This window comes from Manduca sexta, chromosome 28, assembly GCF_014839805.1.
Source record: "Manduca sexta isolate Smith_Timp_Sample1 chromosome 28, JHU_Msex_v1.0, whole genome shotgun sequence".
Lineage (NCBI taxonomy): Eukaryota > Metazoa > Arthropoda > Insecta > Lepidoptera > Sphingidae > Manduca > Manduca sexta.
The window spans coordinates 3,795,080-3,817,605 of NC_051142.1; the positions used below are offsets into that span (position 1 = coordinate 3,795,080).

Here is a 22,526-nt window from a genome sequence, read left to right on the forward strand (position 1 = left end):
AACCGTCCAACGTTGCCCCTGAATTATTAAACTCTCTCATTAACACACATAATAATGGATCAATTGGTCCAATGGAATTGCCGCAGTGTAATCAGCAAAAAAAGTGACTTAGCTTACATCGTTAATAAATATGATCCCTTTGTGATAGCTCTTACTGAGACATGGCTTAAACCACATTCTATGTTTCGAATACCCAATTATATATGTCTTAGAGAAGACAGAGCAGATGGGTATGGTGGTGTAGCCATACTTATAGAAAAATCCCAGACATACACTCCTTTAAGTCTTCCTCCACACAGTGATAATTATTCAATTATAGCCGTCATTATTAACAATATATGTTTTGTTTCCATCTATATTCCTCATCCTTCTTCTCTCGTTTTCATTGAAATTAATAATATGCTTTCTTCTTTACCTCGGCCATTTATATTGCTAGGGGACTTCAATTCACATCATAGATCATGGGGCAGTTCCATCTCTAACTCCAATGGAGAAGCTGTTTTGGAACTTTTAGATACTCATAATCTTTGCATCCTGAATACTGGTAGTCCAACACATCGCACTGGTCCTGATGGAATCTTAAGCGCTATTGATTTATCCATTTGCACTCCAAATTTAGCTTCCACTTTGTCCTGGAATACTATGGATTCCACCTTTGGAAGTGATCACTTCCCAATTTTAATTAAGTTTCCTCAGAAATATTTAAAAATCCCTCAACAAGGTCCAAGAATTAAATATAGGTTGAATGATGGAGATTGGGGTAATTTTAAATCAATTGTTGAAAACAGTATATCCTCTCTTCCAAATGTTTCAATAAATGATCCGTGTGAATGTGCAGATGCCTTATGCACATTATTAAATGAAGCAGCTGATAAAGTGTTCCCTGTAAAAATACACCGAAAAATAAGATACCCTCTCCTCCTTGGTGGGACAAAGAGTGTACAGATGCCGTTAATAAGAGAAAGGCAGCAGAAAAGATCTATGCTGATGACATGTCTAAAGAAAATTTTCAAATTTTATCTAATGTTATTTCTGATACTAAGAAGTTATTTAAAAAAAAGAAATTTGTCGGATGGCAGAATTTCTGTTCTTCTGTTTCCCCATATACACATTCTACAATAGTATGGCGAAATATTAAAAGATTTAGGCTTGCGTTTGAAAACAAAAATTATACAAGCATTCCCTTAATTTAGCTGATCAGTTCCTAGATACTGTAGCTCCTGCATCCGTACCACAAAAAGATTTGCTTGAAAGATATTCAGCCATCTCTTCCGACAGGTCTGAACTCAACTCACTTTTTACTCTCCCTGAACTTAAAGGTATTTTAACAAATGTCAAAGATACTGCACCTGGAAATGATGGCATAACATATTCATTCCTTGCTAATCTAGGAGACGGTGCTCTTTCCTATTATTTAGCTCTTATTAATTTAATTATTACTACAGGGAAAATGCCATTGTCATGGAAACATCAGTTAGTGTTGCCAATACTAAAACCCAATAAAAATCCATCTTATGTTTCCTCCTATCGTCCTATAGCGTTATCATCTGTGTTAGCAAAAATTACTGAACATTTAGTTAAAAACCGACTAGAGTGGTATATTGAAAGCAGAGGCTTACTACCTGATAGTCAGTTCGGATTTAGAAAAGGTAGAAGTACTATGGATAGTATAAGTATATTTGTTACAGATATTCGTTTGGCCTTCTCTAACAAGGAATCAGTAGTTGGTGTTTTTTTAGACATTGCTGCAGCATATGACAATGTTTGTTTGATTGCTCTTAAAAATAAGCTAAAAACAGTAGGAGTACCAGAAATGCTTACTAATTTTATAATGAATATTCTCTCTGATAGAAAAGTTTCATTAGATATTCCAAATTCTCCTAAAATGTCAAGGCGACTATGGCAAGGCCTTCCACAAGGTTCGGTTCTTAGTCCTCTGTTGTTCAATATATATACTTACGACTTAGGATCGTCAATTAATGATTCCGTTTCTATGCTTCAATACGCGGATGATCTACTTTTGTATACTTCTGACCAGTCAATAGACACTGCTTGTTTTAATATTTCTTCTTCACTAAATTTATTAAAAGGTTGGTTAAATTTAAATGGTTTACAACTGTCTGTTCCAAAAAGTACAGCCGTATTATTTACTAGACATAGAATACCTCCCTGATTAACATACAATATGACGGCGAATTTATACCGGTTAAAAGCCAAGTGAAGTTTTTGGGAATAATACTAGATTCCAAACTTACAGGAGTACCTCACTGTGACTATGTAAGCGCTAAATGCGAGAGACATATAAATATGCTCAGGTGTCTCTCAGGAGTTTGGTGGGGTGCGCACCCATTATCCCTAAAGCTCATATACAATGCAGTCATAAGAAGCGTCTTGGACTATGGAACCTTTGTCTTAGAACCTGGTAACATCGTTGGATTTAAGAAACTAGATGCCATACAATCAAGGGCTTTGAGAATCATATGTGGCGCTATGAAATCAAGCCCTATTAATGCCTTACAGGTTGAATGCGTTGAATCCCCATTAAGGCTTAGACGGCAATATCTCTCCGACAAATTTTTATTACGTACTCTGCAATTTTCCAATCCTCCTCTTCTATCTAAACTGTGCCGCCTTAATGAACAGGTTAGATTGTCAAAATACTGGGTTCATAAGTCCTGGCCTTGTCTAGTTAAAAGTCTCCAAAAATTTCAAGCAATAGAAGCTCCTACACACAATTCACAATACCTACCTATTTATTCCACCAACTTTGATTCCTTACTACTTTCACCGAATATATGCTTTAATTTGGGTATACAGGAACATGTAAACTATGCGAACAGCTATTTGAACTATTTAATAGATAAGAACTGGCCCTGTTGGCATCAAATTTATACAGATGCATCAAAACATACAACTCCTGGCTGTGTTGGTGTAGGGGTATATCATGTTCAATACAAAATCGTCCAAAAAATTAAACTTCCCCCCGAATCTTCAGTGTTCACTGGAGAATGCTTTGGACTATTAAAAGCAATAGAATACATTTTAATGATGAAATTAGCAAACACAGTCATCTTTACCGATTCTAAGAGTGCTTTACAAGCATTGGCCAGGTTCCCATTTAAACATAATTTTTTCACTCCTCTCATCATGCAAATTAGGACAAAACTTCATCACTGTTACCTGAAAAATATTCCGTGACCTTTGCTTGGGTACCGAGTCATTGTGGCGTTAAAGGAAATGAAAAGGCTGACGAACTGGCCAATCAAGCGGTGGACTGTGGAGATTTATTTCCGTATAAAAATTATAGCCATGACTTGGCCGCTTTGCCTAGAGTTCATCTTCGGGAATCCTGGAGTGAACTTTGGACATCTAGCGGTATGTCAAAGGGCAAATTTTATTATCTAATCCAGCCTACGATACCACTGCGGCCGTGGTTCTGCGGTTTGAAGCTTGGCAAGACGGCTACATCTGTTTTAATACGGATGCGTCTGGGGCACGTATGTACCCCAGCCCGTCTTGCGAGGCTTGGAATTGTGGAATCTTCGGCATGTAGTTGTGGGTGTGATGTTGGGGATCTAAATCACCTTATATTTTCTTGTCCTAACCATGATCATTCTTCCCTTTATTCCAGCCTGTCCTCACTTGGTGTTCCTTTTCCTACAAATATATGTACTTTACTCTGTAATTATAATATAGACATATATCGTATTTTATCTGTATATATAAGTATAAATAATATCAAAGTGTAACAGTTTTTCCTATTTTTTATTTATTTTAAATATATTCCTCTGATCCTATCCCGTAATTCCCCGGTCTTCATTTTATTTCCTGTTGTTTCCCTAACTTTATTTTACAAAGTGCAACTTACTTTATAAACTGTCTATCCAAAAACGTTGACATTGGCAGATGCGCAAACCGCGCCTTGCCAGAGAGAGAGAAAAAAAAAAAAAAATATTATATAAAAAAAAAGTCAGTAACATGAAACGTCAAAAATAGCGTCAAGTGGTCGATATTGTATAAAATACGAATTTTTTATAGTAGCTAATATTTTCATATCCATCCTTGGTATTTTTTTTAAAAATGGCAGAGAATCAATCTAGAAAACGAAAACTGGAAGAAAATGGATCCGAAGTAGCGGGTAAATATTTACATCATAACCTCAAACGTTATTTGGTTGTTTACCTACAGTAATATAAATTTAATTTCCAGAATCTTCCGCAAAATCGAAACATATTCAGTGCCCGTACCTAGATACGATAAATAGGCACGTACTAGATTTTGATTTTGAGAAATTATGTTCGATTTCATTGACGAGAATCAATGTTTACGCTTGTTTGGTGTGCGGAAAATATTTCCAGGTGAGTTATCTACCTTATTTATAAGAATCTATTGTAGAGCACAGTATATAGAAGTCAGTGTCGTGTTTATGCCATGGACTTGACCGCTCAATGACTGAAACCACAATAGTGGAGGTAGGTCTCATATGTGAGAGTCCGACTGGGTAGTTACAACCGCAATGTATATTTCTGCCGCCAAGCAGCAGTACGTAGTCACTATTGTGTTTCGGTGAGAAGGACATTGTAGCCAGTGTAACTACTGGACATAATGAGACTTAACATCTTATGTCTCAGGATGGGGAGCACAGTGGAATATCAAACAATACTTTGTAATTCAAGGTGTTTCTACTATATGGGCGGTCCTATCGCTTACCATCAGGCGAACGGCAAGCTCGCCGCGTCATTTAAAGCAATAAAAAAAAATTGTGACCGTGCAATTATGCTTTTGATAATATGAACAAGCTTACATACAAATTTGAGTCTTATAGGTTTTGACGCATAACTATCCTTACATGATATAAAATGAAATCGCCCACGACTGCCTTAATGGGGTAAACTCAAACACTACCAAATAGATATTCACAAGGTTTTCATCAATGGATGGAAGTGATTCATGAAGGTCTATGTGTTTAATTGGTTAATGTTTTGTGTAACTTCGTGTAATAGTTTAAGATGTAAAAACAAGCCGACTGGGAGTTTTCATTGAAAACCTTACCTAATCTTTTTTAGTATTTTACCTATCTATATAATTTTGCAATTACCACACTATATGTGACCTTTTGTAACCTAAGACTGGATATAGTTAGTTATCCTTAAAAGCTGGACATACGCAAATGCTGAGCTTTTTAAAGACCTATAAAACGGGAACAACTCCACCATACATTGTTTAATTGAATCACTTATCAAATTAAATAAATAGTTTGTTTAAGCATTTCAGGCACATTATCAATTGCCCTTTCCACTATCCACTTGAAATTAAAACTTAGGAGTTAATCAAATTCTGTTTGTATAAATAATTTACAATTAGTCTGTCCTGTGACCATGAAGGCTGCAAAGTCTTGACAGGAGAAAATATTAATTTAAGTAACCATGATAAAATCTGTAAATAGTTTTATTTCAATTCATAATTAAATTAAATTTTTGTCTTACATCAGGGGAGAGGTACAAATACTCACGCATACACTCACTCGGTGGCTGAAAGTCACCATGTGTTCCTCAATCTTCACACATTGAAGTTCTATTGTCTACCTGACAACTATGAAGTTATTGGTGAGTATGTCATGGATACTGTAGCGTGCAGTGGCTTAGGGTCCATATAACTCGATTCCTGGCAGCTTCCCTTTATTTAGAATTTATGCAGAAAAACGAAATATCATTAGAACAATTTGCAAGCCACATTTATGCATATCTATCTTTCGGAAAATTTCATCTTTCGCCACTGGTAGCATATTCCTTGTATTATTTTATTTGATCTCAATGTAATAAAGCAAAAAGATTGCACATAATGTGTATGGATTTTAATCCTTATGCCATCTTAATAATAGCAACTCTTTTTTTTTCATTTCAGATTCATCCCTCAATGACATCAAGTATGTATTGAACCCTACATTTACAACTGATCAAATTAAACAGATGGATTCCAATACGAAAATGTGTCGAGCAATAGATGGGACAATGTATATGCCTGGTATTGTCGGTCTTAACAACATTAAGGCCAATGATTATTGCAATGTTATTTTACAGGTAAGTTGACTATAATAAGACAAAATACATGAAATGTATATAAAAAAAAACATATATATTTATAAAGATTTCTGTCTTAGAACTTTTAGTAACTGGGAATTGTCTTTCAATATAGCATGAACTTATTATGCCTATGTTAATGTTACTGTAAGTTTATAAGTAAATTTTTTAATGAATACAGAAGAATGAAATCAGGCTACTAACATAATTTGAGTAAATTTAATTACTACAAAGCTTGTATAATAATACAGTGCTTACACATCTCAGTGTCTCTCACAAGTGCGACCGCTACGTAATTACTTCCTGCGTGAAGAGAACTACGCCGACGTCAAGCGACCGCCTGGTGACTCTTCATTCCTGCTGGTGCAGCGATTTGGTGAGCTGCTACGCAAACTGTGGAACCCTCGCGCGTTCAAAGCGCACGTTTCGCCACACGAGATGCTGCAAGCTGTTGTGTTATGGTCCAAGAAGAGGTTCCAGTTTATTAAACAGAGTAAGGTTTTTTATCACTGGGATTTAGGGCTTTATATCAAAAGGGCTGAAAAAGATCTCAAACAATCAAACTATACTTTGTTGTTTTATAGGACAATTCATAAAACTGTTCTTATTAAGGCGATACCTCAAGGTCCATTTTCATACATTTTGTTTCACCTTTAATCTGGGTAACTAAACAAGTATTGGCAAAAAAGGTAAAATTTAATATGACAAAATTTTAAAGGCAGAAATATCCATGATTATTAATTATTTTTACGTTTTTCTTTCAACTGCGTGAACTAATCACTAACTAGACGTGAATTTAAATTCTTTACTTGCCAATACTTGTTTAGTTACCCAGATTAAAGGTGAAACAAAATGTATGAAAATGGACCTTGAGGTATCGCCTTAAAGTTTATGTTTTTAGGTGATCCTGTCGATTTCTTGTCCTGGTTTTTGAACTCTTTACACATGGCGTTGAATGGTACCAAGAAGCCTAACAGCTCTATTATATATAAATCGTTTCTTGGACACATGAGGATTTACACAAGGTATGCGTTATATTATCTGGCTTTTGCTTGGATAATAAAAGGTCGTAATGTCTTGCAAATTTGCATAGCCTACAATGACAGACGGAAAGGTGTTTTAACACTAGTCAATACTGTAGTTCTTATTTCACAGGAAATTACCGCCGCCTGATGCAGATGATGCGGCCAAGGTGGATTTAAACAGCGAAGAGTACAGTGAAATGATCACTGAATCGCCGTTTTTGTATCTCACGTGCGATCTGCCACCTACACCTCTCTTTACTGACGAGTTTAGAGAAAATATTATTCCTCAGGTTAATAGGTTTATAAAGACTATCTTGTGTTTATGCATCATAATATATGTGTAATTCTTAGTGTCTTCCATGAAGTACTTAATAAGGTATTTGTTAATACTTGTCAAATTTAATTACAGGTAAACCTCTATCAGTTACTATCTAAGTTCAACGGACAAACATCAAAAGAATACAAAACCTATAAAGAGAACTTTTTAAAAAGATTTGAAATAACACAATTACCGCCATATCTGATATTGTATATCAAGAGGTTCACGAAAAATACCTTTTTCGTGGAGAAGAACCCGACAGTTGTCAACTTCCCTGTTAAGTATGTTTAGGCCATTTTATTCTTTAATCCTTTATCCCCTTATCCTGTAACGTTTATTTAAGATTGCTTTTGCCTGCGGTTCCGCCCTCGTGGATATGTTTTTCCAGAATCAAAAGTAGCCTATAGTACTCAGGAGCAATATACTTAGCTTATTAATAAAAAAAAAAATTTAAATCGGTTTAGAAGTTTCTGAGATAAGCGCTTTCAAACAAACTAACAAACGCTTTATATAACAGAATAGATAGATAATCCGCATTCTGTGATTTGTAATTCGACATGTGAAGATTATCATCTGGCTAGCGGTTTGCCCGTTTAGTTATATATACTTCTATACCATATATAGAAAAGTGTTGTATGTGCCTTTAGCTTTTGAACTTTTGTTTCAGCAGTCAATTCCACTCCCAATCAGGCTATTGCCACTTATATTTTAATGTATAGTACATACAAAATATTCTCTTATACAGGAATGTAGACTTCGGAGATATCCTCACACCAGAAGTGAAGGCAAAACATAATGGTAAAACAATATATGAGCTGGTGGGTAATATTGTGCACGATGGGACTCCAGAAAAGGGAACATATAGGGCTCACGTGTTGCACAAGCCAACACAGCAATGGTTCGTACAATATTGTTATTTGTTTGTTTCAAAGGAATACCCATACATATGGCAAGTTTGGTTTGCTCTAATTTTTATTATATTTCTGAGATAATTTTATCTCTGCACCACCCTAAGGTTGACTGGTAGAGAATGCCTATGGCATTAAGTCCGCCTGTATACTTTTGTATATAAAGTGCTAAATAAATAAATTTTTCATAAGCAAAGGCTAAACGACGATATGAATGCATGCACGCAATTTTAGTTAGTACATACCGCAAGTAGGCATCCATTTTTTTTAAACTCAAATTTCTTATCTGACCTGCAAATCGAATCTAGAACTTGCCGGTTCACAAGTTTTAAGCAGTAGAAAAATAGCGGGATAAATAATTAATACTTTATCTGATACCTTGTTTTATTAGAATTAAGACCTGTTTCACAAGATTCAAGTAAATTTTCAGTTTCAAATTTCTGAGAATACATTAAACCGTTAATGTAAATACATGATATTCATTTTGTACCATTAATTAGGCAGCATAGATCAGCGTATGAGTTTTGTATTTGGTGAGCTTTGAGATGAGTACCATTTACTCTGAAGTGATGAAACAGGTCCTTAGACTATGGAAAGCCTGGACAATGCCATTCTATTGCAATGTTTTATTTTTGCAGGTATGAAATGCAAGATTTACATGTTACAAGCATATTGCCACAGATGATCACCCTCACAGAGGCATACATACAAATATATGAGCTTAAGCAGGACTGAGTTTGGTAATAAAATGTATATTTGTCATGTATATTGTTTTATTGAATATACAAATTCCATACATCATGAGAATTTCATTTAACAAACTGTGGCCCATGGAATGACCTTACGCTTAAAACAAAATAATCACAAAGTTATGCATACATATTTTATAAATATGTGATAATATATTAGAATAATTCACATTTACTATTTGACACAGTTTGAGAAATGCTCTACAACTTACGATGTCTTGTAAAAAATATTTAGATAGTTCAGATTTGCATTTTAATAAATATTAAAAATTGTATTATTTTACTAAAATTAAATAGGATTATGTATATATTGCGTCTAATAATCCAATCATTTATGGCATTGCAAGTTATAAAATATGATGGATATTATAAAGTCATACCAAAATGTATACAAGCTCATTAAAATCAGTCCATACATTTTGGCATTTGGTAGAAGCATTACCATTCACACAGTTTCACTGATTACATTTTTGTCTGAATACACATATTTACAAAACTGAACTACCTATATTGAGTGGAATTAATGGCTTTCCCCCTTTTTACCAGCAACACGTTTGAACTCTCCCATATTTGTTGTTGAAATAGGGGGGAGCCGTAGAACGCCAGATGGTCGATCTGTGTGACATCACCGCTTCCCTGATTGTCCGATATGAATAACTGAATATTCTGAACTGTTTGGAACTTCACAAACTTGAGTGGAACTGGTTTGCCCTCCAGATCACTTGGAGTAAACCTGAGGGAAAATGCCATAATATTAGATACCCAATTAATTATTGGATTTTTGTATTAACAAAATCTGTCTATTGTGAGTAGCTTCATTGACTTATTAATGGCCGAATTTAAGCTGTTTACTAAATATGGGAAAGTATATTTTTAAAGTTTTGAGTTTCTTATATTACAATTAGCTATTAATTAATATATCAATTTAACTGTTATTAATAAAATTGTTGCCATAAATTAATATGTTTGGCAAGTCTCGAAATTGTCATGCATCATTTGTATTTATTAATTAACATCATAGTTCAAACATTGGTAAAGTAATACTCACTCCACATCCTGCACTGAGACATTCCTCGAAGCCTGTTCAAAGTCCAGTGTCCTCGGCTGGTTGATGAAGAGTTTTACGAACTTAGGCCCCTTATCAGCTGGGGCTTTGATCTTCAATGAGTGCAGTTTCACCACCTAACACAAATTTTAAAAGAAGTTGTTGATAAAATGCAGTTTCAAATGACACAAGTATAAATTTTATATTATTTCTCATTATTATAATATTATGGTTAAGCTATTAAGGAGATTGAGCAATTATATTATAATTTTAAGAGGTAGTATATTTCTAATTACTGGCTTTGTTGAAGATAATTTGGAATGAAAAATTTAAAAGTGTTTATACTTGATTGAATGAGACGTTAATAATGAGCTGCGCATCACAGTCGCTCGCCAGATATCCCCTTCCTGCAGTCAGAGCATGAGCCAAAGGATGATCATCAGCCTCATTCAGACACTCACACTCATTCTTTGTTATAAATGTCACCAAATCCATCTGAAAATAGAATATTTTTTATAAATTAGAATGCAATATCAGTAGATATAAAATATTTATATATGTCAAGCATTTAAGCATAAAAAAAACAGATAAAAAATTGGATATTGATATAATCATAATTTATATATAAAATGTGTAAGTTCAAATTACTAAAAATATTAATGTCAGCTCTGTGTTTGAGTCAAATTTGCATAATTACTCATAATATTGCTATGACTAATGTCACAAGACAATTAATGTTAGCATGGAAATGAGTAGAGTAGTATGAAAATACTGCAGGGTTTTAGTCCATTATGCATTTAAATTAATTCTATTCTATTCTCCACCAAATTCAAGAAGAGATTCATGTTGTAGTTGGGAGTTATCTGTCATCAAGTTAGTTTAAAAAAAGGTCAATAAATTGTCTATAATTCCTAAAAATGGATCACTCACATGCCCAGCAACAGAATTGTCTTCATCACCAGCCTCTTCAGTTTCAGTACCGTAATACTGTCTAACTTTATTTTCTAATGTGGCAGAGTCAGCACCTTGTAACCGATCAATTCTTGTCTGCAATAAGCAAATATATCATAACGAATGAAACAAATCCTAACTAGTTTACAGAATAAGAGTAAATGTTTCATAACATATTTATTTACCTTACATTGTCATTGTTTTAAAACATTCCTAGTATTTAAAAAAAAAAGTTAGAAAATTATACATATATAAAATATTTAATTTATTAAAATATTAATTAAATAATACGCGCGATAGATATGACGTTCATATTTTATGTACGACTTCATCGCAATATTGGTTATAAAGAACAGCAAACTATAGATTTCCAAAGCTAATAGAAATCTGTCATAGATTCAAATTATATTACTATCCCTACTATACTCATCTAAAATGACTACACTCGGACTTACTCTGTTTCTATAGAAAATGAATGTGGGCATCGCGCTAATGCCCTGAGCACCAGCAGTCTCCGCGCATCTATCCACGTCCACCTTCAAGAACACAGCCCTAGGAAACTTGGCAGGCAGCTGTTCAAAGAACGGAGCAATCCTCTGACACGGCGGGCACCTACACAGAACACCAGAAGTAAAAATCATCGAAACCCACAAGATGACTTGAAATTTTGAACCCGGTAAACTTACCAAGTAGCTGTGAAATCCACGACCACTAATTTGGTGCCTGCGTTGGCCATTTCCGATTGGAAATGCGCCTCGTTTTCAATAACAGTGGCTAATCCCATTTTTCTCTAAAGTTTTAGATATTTAACGAAAACGAAACAACAGTCCAATCTCGGGAATGATACTTCAAAATGGTTGATTGACAAAACTCAATGTTGCCAATATACTTAAATAAAAATGTGTTTTGTAGCGTTCAATGTCAAAAACATTGTGTGCATAAATTATTATCATTGGAGGGCATGCTTTTGATGTAGTTATATTTTTAAATTAAGTATATTACATAAATTAAAAAAATGCATGGTTACCTAAATTTTTAATCAAAATAATGTATGCAGTGATTATGCAGCTAGGGAAGACTTTATTCTGTAGGCTGGCGAATGGTTGAAAATGAAACACTGTTTCCCGTTTCCAATACCTAATTCTATGCTGTTACCTGACTCCTTGCGTTATGGCAGCATACAAACGGTGTAGATCAATTACCGTAACGTCTTGAGTACAAATCCCAAATCGGGAAAGACTATGCGGGTTTTCTACTAAAACTTGCCCAGAACAGAATCTTTCAGAGAGATTAGGTTTGACTGGCGGTCGGTTATAAATATTAACCCCCTTATTCATAGGACATAGACGTTATTTATCTAAGGACGGAGCATTGCTGTGTTAATAAATCTGTTTTTCAGTGCCGAATGCATGGCCGCCTTCGCAGTGTGTAGACATAGAGCCGTTGTGATAGGCTAATATTGAGATACAACTTTAATCTAATTGGCTGTCAGATAAACAAAGCTGAAAAACAGACTTGTTATCACAGGAATGCTCCGTCCTTAGATAAATAACTTCTACGAATAAGGGGATAAGTCTTTGCGTTACATGCTAGTAATCTTAGTTACGGTGATATCACAATATGACGTTGCGATGAAAGAAAGGTAGTTAGATAGTTAATAAAGAAATAACAATAAGAACAAAAATGTACCTGCACGTTGTTCTTCTCGTGAAGGATTGACCTAATTTTGACTTGAATGTAGGGATCTATTTGCCGGGTAGGTAGTAGGTACTATGGTAGTGTGGTGAGAAAATGTTATGCTGACAGTGTAGGTGGTAATAGACGTGATCAATTAGGTCATTTTCTCGGTCTATCCCAAGATCAAGTTTTTGATTTACCTCTTGAAATTAGCAATTTATAAGTAATGCCTTGTTTAAACATTAAACTCAGCTGTTTATAGAGAATGAATTAAATAAAAAGAGATGAATTAATTAGAGCAATTCAGCTGTCTCCACGTAGGTAGAGTTAGAGTTTGATCAGTTATTTACAAACTCTTTTGATTGAAGGTAACAACTATAGCCAATCAAGTGGGTTTGTGAAAAAAAATTGCTCTGCAATATTAATTAATATATACAAAGTCACATACATGCCACATTGCCCGATTATGGTATAGGTACTTTCTCGCTTTCTCCACCTTCATCAATATTTTCATGTATTCTCGCCCGTTCATGGTACTTGACCTGGCCTTTACCAAGATTGTTAGATATCTGACATTCGATAGTAATCTTCATAAAAAAATCCATAATACTATCATAATCCACCCTTATTTTACAACGAACGAGCAATTCCTATTATTTTTAAACGAAATGTCGAGTCTTGATTAAAATAAAATAACAATGTGCGCACTATAATACCTAATCATTATTTATAGCTGGGTCCGGTGTGAATCATGGCGAGACTTGAATCAAACCACCCGCGGCGATACTTATTCATGGCTTATCCCAGTAATAATTTACGCAGAGCACTCCGAATCAAGATGAACCTTTTTAATAAACTCGGAAGAGATTCATTTTGTATTTATTTTTATTTGCGGGAATATTAATTTTGCGATGTATTTTGGGATTTTTAGGAACAAATAGGTACAAGTAAGGTATTGTTTTGTGAATTGATATATTTTGACTTTCTTGACTTGCAAAATTAATTTAATATTTTTTGATGCTTTATAAATATTCTCGTTCATAAATTTCTGGCCTTTCCTATTATCTCGTGTAAATACTGAATAGTAATTAGTCAAATTTGAACTTGGCTATAACTTTTGTAACAGGCGCAATATCAACAAAGCAGTTTTGCGATGCCACAACTCAAAATATGACAATAAATAACAATATACAATAATTTTAAGCTATACTTTTTAGTACCGGTATAAGTGGACTATTAATTAGTTGGGCGCAGGTTCAATATCGGGGGAGACCGATATTTTGTGGATTTGTTTTGGCTTATAGGGTCGTCTAGCCGCGCTTGACAAAGTAGCAACGTATGTCAAATCACGGCTCAAATTTAAACACTATTTAAACAGTACCTATGTAAAATATCTATGAGCACAATATGAAGTATATAAGACCCATGACAGGGATTAATTTGGTTTTGTTTAAATGATAATAATGTAAAAAATATAATTTATCTTAAATAAAATAATTGCAATCTTTTTACCTGCCTACAAAATAATAATAGGTATATAGAATACGATCTTCAAAAAAAAAAAAAACTAGTAACGGTATATTATTATACTTTAAATAAATCCCTCTAAAAGAGTAAAGTTAAAACCATAATAATAAGTAAGCATTTTTGTAAATTTATAATTAAAACAATTACAGCATCAGTTTTATAGTGGAATATAGAGTTCTTCTAGTTATTATTTAAATTTATTTATATTACCGTTATGACTTTTGCCAGCGTTTTCGTTAGATATAGGAATTTTAGCAGTTCCAGTGCTCTTTCGGACTATTATAGGATTACATAATAATATTCAATGAAATAGATTCGCATAATAGAATATTAAACCTGCCACAAATATTACTTACACATAGTTGCGATTCAAGAATAAATAAAATTTTCGGAATACTGAGTGTGAAATAATCACTATGGTCCCTAAAACAATAGATATAAAGTTGATATTTGTCCTACAAGAAAAGGTATTTAAACACTATAGCTACGTTCGAAATAGAAAATATTAGACGCAGATTTCCATTCGCAACAGATAGTGTCGGGTCGGAGGCGGGAAAACCGCGTTTTCATTCATTTTCAGGCGCTACTCAAGTGTATACTCATATCTAGTTATAAAAATGTTAGTGTGTTTCAAAATATGTTTAGTAATATTTATAGCAGTGGAAATTACGCAATGTGTTAGTGAAATTAACAAGAGATACGTAAACGATATTGGTTCGGCTCAAGATGTGCCATTGAAAACTGATTTGCACGGTTACCTCAAGTGTTTGAGAAGGACGATCAAATATTGCAGTAAACGTAAAAATGATATTGACATTAATTTAGCATTTGGATTGTTCCTTATACATGGTAATGTATCTTTTAATAAAGAAAACATAAGATTGGAGTTAGGGATATGTTAGTGATCATTTATACAATGTTTGTACGGGAAACAAACAGTATAACATAAACTTAAGCTAATATATTACAATATATACGTAAATAGTTATATATAAGCAGTATATAAGCAAGTTTCCATACAGTTTCTAGCATTAATAATAATAATAGTTTAGTTAATAGCGACAATATTATATTAGATTTAAGGTACTTGAAAAGATATGGTACAAGTGATAAATAAATAAATTAATTAAAATAATGGCGATTTAGTTTAAGTATCAACGTATTGAGTGTCGAAGCAAGTTGCTTTGCAAAAAAAATATTCTGTCAGAATAGACACATTGGCGTTCCTTATGAATAACTTAAATAAGTATTTAGATAAAGTGGTTTGAGAGTTCAAATACTGGGTACGAGCCGTACGAGTTTAATGATACGATATTCTATCTAAATAACATGTAAAACTTGACATGAAATATTGAAGTTTTGCAGAAAAAAAAAATGTAATAAATTAAGTAAATGATGATGGGTTCGGGGGTTATTATGATAAAATTGTTGTAAAAAGATATTCAAGAATTTCATAGCCGCATAAGAGGCTGTTAGCAGCAGTCTTTCTGGGAAATAATAATCATTATTACAGTTCCTAGACGATTTATTACAATATCCGAAAACCGAGTATTCGATGAAAAGTCGATAATAATTTGTACCCAATATTTTAATCTTTATATTATAAATAACATGTTTTATGACTATTGCTATAACGAAATTATCAGACACGCTTTGATAAATCCATTGTTTTATTGAGGACAAAATATAGTGTGTAACTACATTAATTTTTTAATAACAGATAAATAATAATACCAATGTTTATAAATCCATATTATAGTCAAGTATACATGTTATTCGCTTAAAAATATAAAAAATAAGAGAAAATAATTAATCAACATAAAAAATAATTTAATTAAGTATATTCACCGAAAGATAGTTTTACACATGCAGTGATTCGATCAAGAACACCAAGAATCTCAAAATCTCAATACGAATACAGTTTAGTAATTCAATAGTATTGGTGTAAATTCTAATTCATATATATTACTACAAAATTGCGTGTTGTAATTAAATTACACTAATAATACTTTAAAACATTTTTTTTATTGTTTCAGTTAATTTGAAAAGTTCTTTAAAGACGAATATCTTACCCATTGCACTGAAAAAGGAATTAAATAATTTGTTAGAAGATAATGACAAATTGTTCCAATATTTCAAAAAACGTAATTTAAACACCACTGATCCAGATATAATGAAAATCAATAACAGTAAGTACAGATCCTATTTTCTTTATTCATAACTAGTTTTTGGTCGTGGCTTCGCCGACGTGAAACTAGTCTTCTAAGTAAAAAGTCTATATATTTTCTCGGGATAAAATAGCCTATGTCTTTCCTAGGGTCTCAAACCATCTCTATAAATAATTTCATCGCAATCCGGTAGTGTTTTAAGCTTATTGCGGCCAGCAAGACAAGTAGACGCGGCGGGGGCTTTATTTAATGTATTAGGATAAAATATTGGTAAATTTTTTAGCTTTAAAGAAAGAAGCTTTTCCACTAGCTTTCATATTGCAACAAATATTTCGCATTATGGTCCAAGTCACTTGGACAATTTTCTAAATTATTCTCGTTCCTTTTTGGTGGGATCGTATTTAGATTTGATTATAAGAACTGAATTTATCTTTATTCTTGCCCATCTATTAACATAACGAGGTTTCCTGTAATTTCACTTAGATCAAAATCATTTGATACAATGATTTTTTTATACAATATAATGTATTTTACGGCTGGCGTCGATTAAAAGATAGTGAAACAAATCGCATTTATCTCATATGAGCGGATCATTCTAATGGACGTTGTTTTATAGTAAATTAATTCCAGAATACTATTCATCTCGATAAGTATAATCGACGCTAGCTATTACATGTATACGGCTCAGAACAAGACGTCAAAAATTTACAAAACAATTAAATTTGACAATAAAGAAACTTAATAATATAATTTTCAGTTATAACAATGATGAAGGAGATATCATGGGTGGATCATTTGCAAAGATTCAGACCAGTACGAGTATTAACACCATTATTTGAACCAGGCTCCCACGTTGGTAAAAATGATCCAGATTGGAAAGATTATTTGAATAAAATGCTTGATTTTGAAAGATGGACACCAAGCCCTGAAATATCTAGTAAGTAACTAAGGCATACGGTTAGTAATTTCACAGCTTGTGTGAAGATATTTTATGATCTCGCACCCAAATATAAATAAAAGTGAACTAATTACTCTTGTTTCGACCCCGTAGTCTTTACTAATGCGGGAACTGAATAAGCAGGAATGATTCTAATTGGTGGTAGGTCTCTCATAAATAGGCTTCGCCTGGGTAGGTACCATCGCAATGTCTATTTTTGCCGCCAAGCAGTAAAGTGTGGTCATTGTTGTGTTCCGGTCTGATGGATATTTAAGCCAGTGTAACTACTGGACATAATAAGACTTAACATCTCATGTCTCAGGACGGCGAACGCAGTGGAATGCCAAACAAGACTGTAATTCAAGGTGTTGGATGGTATTTCTACTGTTTGTGGGCGGTCGTATCGATTACCATCAGGCGAGCGGCAAACTCGTCTCGTCATTTAAAGCAATAAAAAATAGAATAATAATGAACTCTTAATTTCAGCATTTTGTATCGCCTCATTAGTAGTGAATCCAGTTAAAACTCCTGAGTTAAAATGCGAAATTTCTAAGATTTGTGACCACATGCTGAAAAATGGAACCAATTTTGGATATGCGATTACGCATAGGTAAGATTAAATATACATTATCCGATTATAATAATAAATCCGCACCATAACAAATTAATTGGCACAATGAAGTGTTTTTGTAATTAGACCATCCTAAGTTTTAAATATCTTTAATACCTTACTATATTTTAAATACATTACTAGAATGGAATCCGCGTAAAAAAATGTATGCCATCGCATCTTCCCCAGTTAATTGTATATATTACAATAATTTTCACCATGTTGTTTACCGTAAAACTTGGTACATAACTTATATACCTACATAAGTTTAGTGTATCTTCTTTTCATTATGCTTAATCCATCCCATTATTTAATGATATTCGATGGAGATGTTCGGTCATAAATTTTTGGCTTCGGGCTGATACTGCCAGAAAAATATCGCTATACCCAACCCGGGATCGAACCCGAGACTTCGACACGACGACACAAGACGCACCGGAATATAACTACGCCAACAAGGGAGTCAGTATAAATCAATATATTTATCGTTTACCACCTGCTGATTCCAGGTTCTTGTTCCTCTTGCACGCGCGTTCCGGGCGGGGTTGCAGCGTGTACTCTCCAAAAATGGACAGAAGGATAAGGCAAGAGTTTTGCAGACGAGCTTATGAAGAAGCGGAGTATATCGCCATCCATGACTACGACTACATAGACTTGCTGTTGGAACAAAGTAAGCAAGCGCTGATTTAAAGACGTCACTGAGAAACCTGACCACTTATTCCTAACTGAGGACTGACGTAGTGACGTAGTACTTGCTCGTAGTAGGATATATTTTATTTCGGCACGGATAGTGATCACCATAAGGCGTTGAAACCCGCCATAATGGCCCACGTAAGAGTGTTGCGTTCCGGGATCAGCCTGTGTATGTCCAAATCCAACAGGCCGGCATAATTGCGTCGACTGTCAAGGTGTAATCATCTCTCGTCGGTCGACTTTCTATTGGACTCCACTCCTATTACCATCAGGTGTAGTGGGTCACTTTGCCAGTATATCGATATTAGATATCACTGCTTAGTATTAGCCCGGAGTCAGGAATCTTGACTCGTTAATAGAAAGAAGCTCCACCGCATGAGGCCTTTCGTCTTCTAAAATGTGGTTAGTTATATAATTCCAATGAATAAATTACATTGGAATTCGCTAGCAGATCTTCCTTCTCTTAGAGACAAAAAGTGGTAATGCCATGATGTACTTCTTATTTAAATTTCATTACCGAAGGTTGGACATGACCTCCAACTTCTAAATCAATGCCTAAATATAGTTCTAATGGTGTTATCAGTTCATGTTGGTCATCTGCTCGGAGTATTTACAGTAAACAAGTTTTTCTTGTACACATTTTTGCATTAACTCATCGCTCCTTACGTGGCAGGTAGAATTAAGTCAATGAGCTAATGTCCTCGTATAATTACCATTTATTGACACATATTATCTAATATTTAATGATGCCGTTTTTGTATACAGACGTATGATTATATCAACGTATCACTTAATATTCGAATTAGCCTACATATTTTTAAAATTTGCACCCATACCAATGAAATTTATTAGTGGATTTCAACAAATCATTGTTGACAACTTTACTCACTAGGTATGTCAAGTAATTTGTGTTAACAGATGTAAAGGTTTGTTAATCGCATATTATTGGTTAAGCTCTACATCATTAAAGATTTTTCAAAGTATATAACGCGTATCTACAATGTCTATTGATTACTGATCAAGGTGATTCATCACTGGATACAAACACATTCAGTCGTTACTTAGGTCTCTCATTCCGATACCCTCGAAGGTAATTTACGGTTAACGTTATATCATGTTCTGCCATGACCTGCAACAAATGAGTGTGCATTATATGCCACATTGCACGAAGCGACAACTTGATCGATTGCCTTTCTGAGCTTTCCTCCAATAACTTGACAAATACAACCTGATATAATTAGTCCTTTTTTATATGTGTACTGCAAAGTAAACACGCTGCACCTGGTGGTCAGTAAAGTGGGGCCAAAGAATGTCAACCAACGAGAGCTGATCAATACCTCTCGGCAGTCGACGCAGCACAACTTATGTGAGCCTCTATGGCGTGTTTTAACATATTGTATTGGATATAAGATATATTTTACCACCAGTAAACGTCCTCTACTTAGAATACTCCGTAATAAATACATCACGCTATAGAAAGATATATACTCCTACATATATTACATCTATTTAACATTTTAGAGGTAGGTAGAGATGTAATTACACTAATATTTCACCAGTTACGTTAAGTACAATGTAATAGCAGACTAGTCTATTGCCATTTACGGAACACAGTTCCAGGGTACGGACTAATAATAAGCAGAAAAATATAATCTGATGCAGTACTCAGGAATGATAGACAATTTTATTTTAAAAAGAGTTAATCAGCTTTGGTTTCGCAAAGCGTCCTTTGTCACTCAGTCCTTGGATTATCTATAACTCAATGTGTAATGTGTCTTGCTGCTAAAGGGATATATTTTATATCCGCCCGGATAGCGACCACCGAACACAAGGTTTAAAATTCGCCATAGTGGCCCACGTAAATGTGTTGTGTTTCAGGATCAGCCTGTGTATATCCAACAGCCTGTGTATATCCATTGCTAATGACAAACGGCGATAGTCTAGTTGTGTGTGGAACGGACTGCTGAGACGAATGTCCGCAGGTTCAAATCCCAAGGGCACACACTTTTGACTTTTCTAAAATCATGTGTGTATTCTTTGTGAATTTATCGTTCGCTTTAACGGTGAATTTTGTGATATTCTATTCGACCCCACTCCACTTACCATCAAGTGCAGTGAGGCAAATTTGTCGTCCTAGTATAAAAAGACTACTGATTAATATTAAATATTAACACTTTAATTATTACAGTAGCCCTATGCACATTAGACGGGCACTCCGAGTTTCTGCATCGTTCGTGGTTGGCCCGTTTGCTCCGTCATCAAGCACCACACGGATGTTTTGGAGAATACCCACAAAGGGTTCAAAATCGACCAAATGTATTTAAATTAGAACATTCAGATGAGGACGATTGTAACAACCATGTAACTGGTGTCGCGGCTGCTACTCTTGGAGCGGCTGTTAGGTTTATCATTGAGATATACTACTGAATGTAAATAGCTCACTGCGTGAATGAAATATACCGGCGTTAATTGAGTATTTTCATAATTATTTTTCATGTTTACGCGAATGTTAGACATTAAAATTAAACATTTTTTTGGATTTAATTGCGGTTTTAATATTTTGATTTTCTCCCTACATTTCGAAGACCGTGTCAATAATAATGTGCCTTCGTGGTCACAGACCGGACGTTACTAAGATAAAATCCGAAAAATAAAAATAGTTTAATTTTAATTAGTAGTGTAAAACTACAGACTCCTGATCAACTAGGTTTGCTTAATTAATTTACCAGCTGTTAAGAAGTGTCAGGATTACATTCATTAAACGGTGAATTTCTTCTTGCGCGCTGTGTAAACACTAATAAAAATATTATTAGCCGCTATTAAAAATATTACCCATAATAAAAACCAAAGTACTTATTAATGGCTTCCAAACGACATTATTTAATAAAATTAATGGATACTTATTAAGTGTATCAAGGATAATTACTAACCATTGAAATTACATAAAAATATTAGACCTTGTTAAGTGAGCAAACTTTTGAACCAAGTTGACAAAATAATATAACAGAGTGCATTCACAGAGAACAAGACTACATTGCAGAAGCAACGAAAATTGTTTCTTCCTCTCTTGAAACTTTGCCGTTCTCGAACAGGGTCTACGATTATATAACATGTATTTTTTAAAAAAAATATTTTGGGAGTTTACAACAGAGAACACACATTACATTATTTTCACATATTTCTGTATAACGGTGATTTAAAATGCAACATCTGTTCACTGTTGTATAAAATGTTTGTGGAGTGCAATTATCTTTGAATCTGAATTTAATCTTTGTTTACGATGGTTGAGCATTCAAAACATGTCTCTCATCTCGGAACTTAAAAATCGGTCATCGACAAATGTCGGAAACCGATATGTCGTGACGTACTGAATTCAGTCCGATATCGTTTCATGGTGTCGTCAGCGGACAAATGTTAGGATTATAACAAGGCAATTTGCACAACTAGGTTTCGACGACTGAGATAGATGATGATGAATAATAAATTGCGCTAAAGGCATGATTCATTTTTTGCGGAACTCAATGTGCAATGCGTGGTTCACAGTAAATTTGTTAAGGAAAAGTATTTGGGATATATACATAATCATTCTTAATTTGTACGTATTTACATCTGTAAGAATAAACTATTATTCGTACATGCTACGTCTAATATCTGCCTCATGTTAGAAAGGCGATGTTATTGTGACGAACGCAAATTATAATCCAATAAGAATAATTTTTATCGAAATAAAAAATTTATATTGATGGCTTAACCCAGGGGTCAGCCTAATGGATGTAACCACCCAACTCTCAAGAGCCTTTCCAAGGTGATTCAGCTATACAGTCTAATTTCTTACTA

The 22,526-nt window shown here is 34.1% G+C and overlaps 3 protein-coding genes and 1 long non-coding RNA gene across 4 annotated transcripts; 2 read left to right on the forward strand and 2 right to left on the reverse strand.

Moving 5' to 3' along the window:
- Nucleotides 1-376: 376 nt before the first annotated feature.
- Nucleotides 377-1,351, reverse strand: LOC119190925. Its single transcript, XR_005113276.1, has 2 exons — nucleotides 1,296-1,351; nucleotides 377-883 (listed from the first exon to the last, which is right to left on the reverse strand). It is a non-coding gene; the product is annotated as an uncharacterized LOC119190925 (long non-coding RNA).
- Nucleotides 1,352-4,080: 2,729 nt separating this feature from the next.
- On the forward strand, nucleotides 4,081-9,096 carry LOC115455298 (U4/U6.U5 tri-snRNP-associated protein 2). The gene is made up of 10 exons (XM_037444357.1): nucleotides 4,081-4,138; nucleotides 4,210-4,358; nucleotides 5,492-5,606; nucleotides 5,905-6,080; nucleotides 6,348-6,573; nucleotides 6,982-7,105; nucleotides 7,236-7,395; nucleotides 7,515-7,705; nucleotides 8,170-8,322; nucleotides 8,971-9,096. The coding sequence occupies exons 1-10, from the start codon at nucleotides 4,081-4,083 to the stop codon at nucleotides 9,065-9,067; spliced, it is 1,449 nt and encodes a 482-aa protein (XP_037300254.1). The 3' UTR covers nucleotides 9,068-9,096.
- LOC115452229 (thioredoxin-like protein 1) lies at nucleotides 9,088-11,961 on the reverse strand. The gene is given in 7 exon segments (XM_030180702.2): nucleotides 9,088-9,667; nucleotides 9,670-9,814; nucleotides 10,130-10,263; nucleotides 10,472-10,621; nucleotides 11,057-11,173; nucleotides 11,533-11,689; nucleotides 11,764-11,961. Coding segments are annotated over 7 exon segments (867 nt in total). The 5' UTR covers nucleotides 11,862-11,961; the 3' UTR covers nucleotides 9,088-9,601.
- A 2,878-nt stretch (nucleotides 11,962-14,839) lies between these two features.
- LOC115452230 lies at nucleotides 14,840-21,148 on the forward strand. The gene is made up of 6 exons (XM_030180703.2): nucleotides 14,840-15,130; nucleotides 16,318-16,470; nucleotides 17,207-17,386; nucleotides 17,873-17,996; nucleotides 18,506-18,666; nucleotides 20,878-21,148. Exons 1-6 carry the CDS (start codon nucleotides 14,899-14,901, stop codon nucleotides 21,114-21,116), a joined length of 1,089 nt encoding a protein of 362 aa, XP_030036563.2. The 5' UTR covers nucleotides 14,840-14,898; the 3' UTR covers nucleotides 21,117-21,148.
- The last annotated feature ends 1,378 nt before the right edge of the window (nucleotides 21,149-22,526 follow it).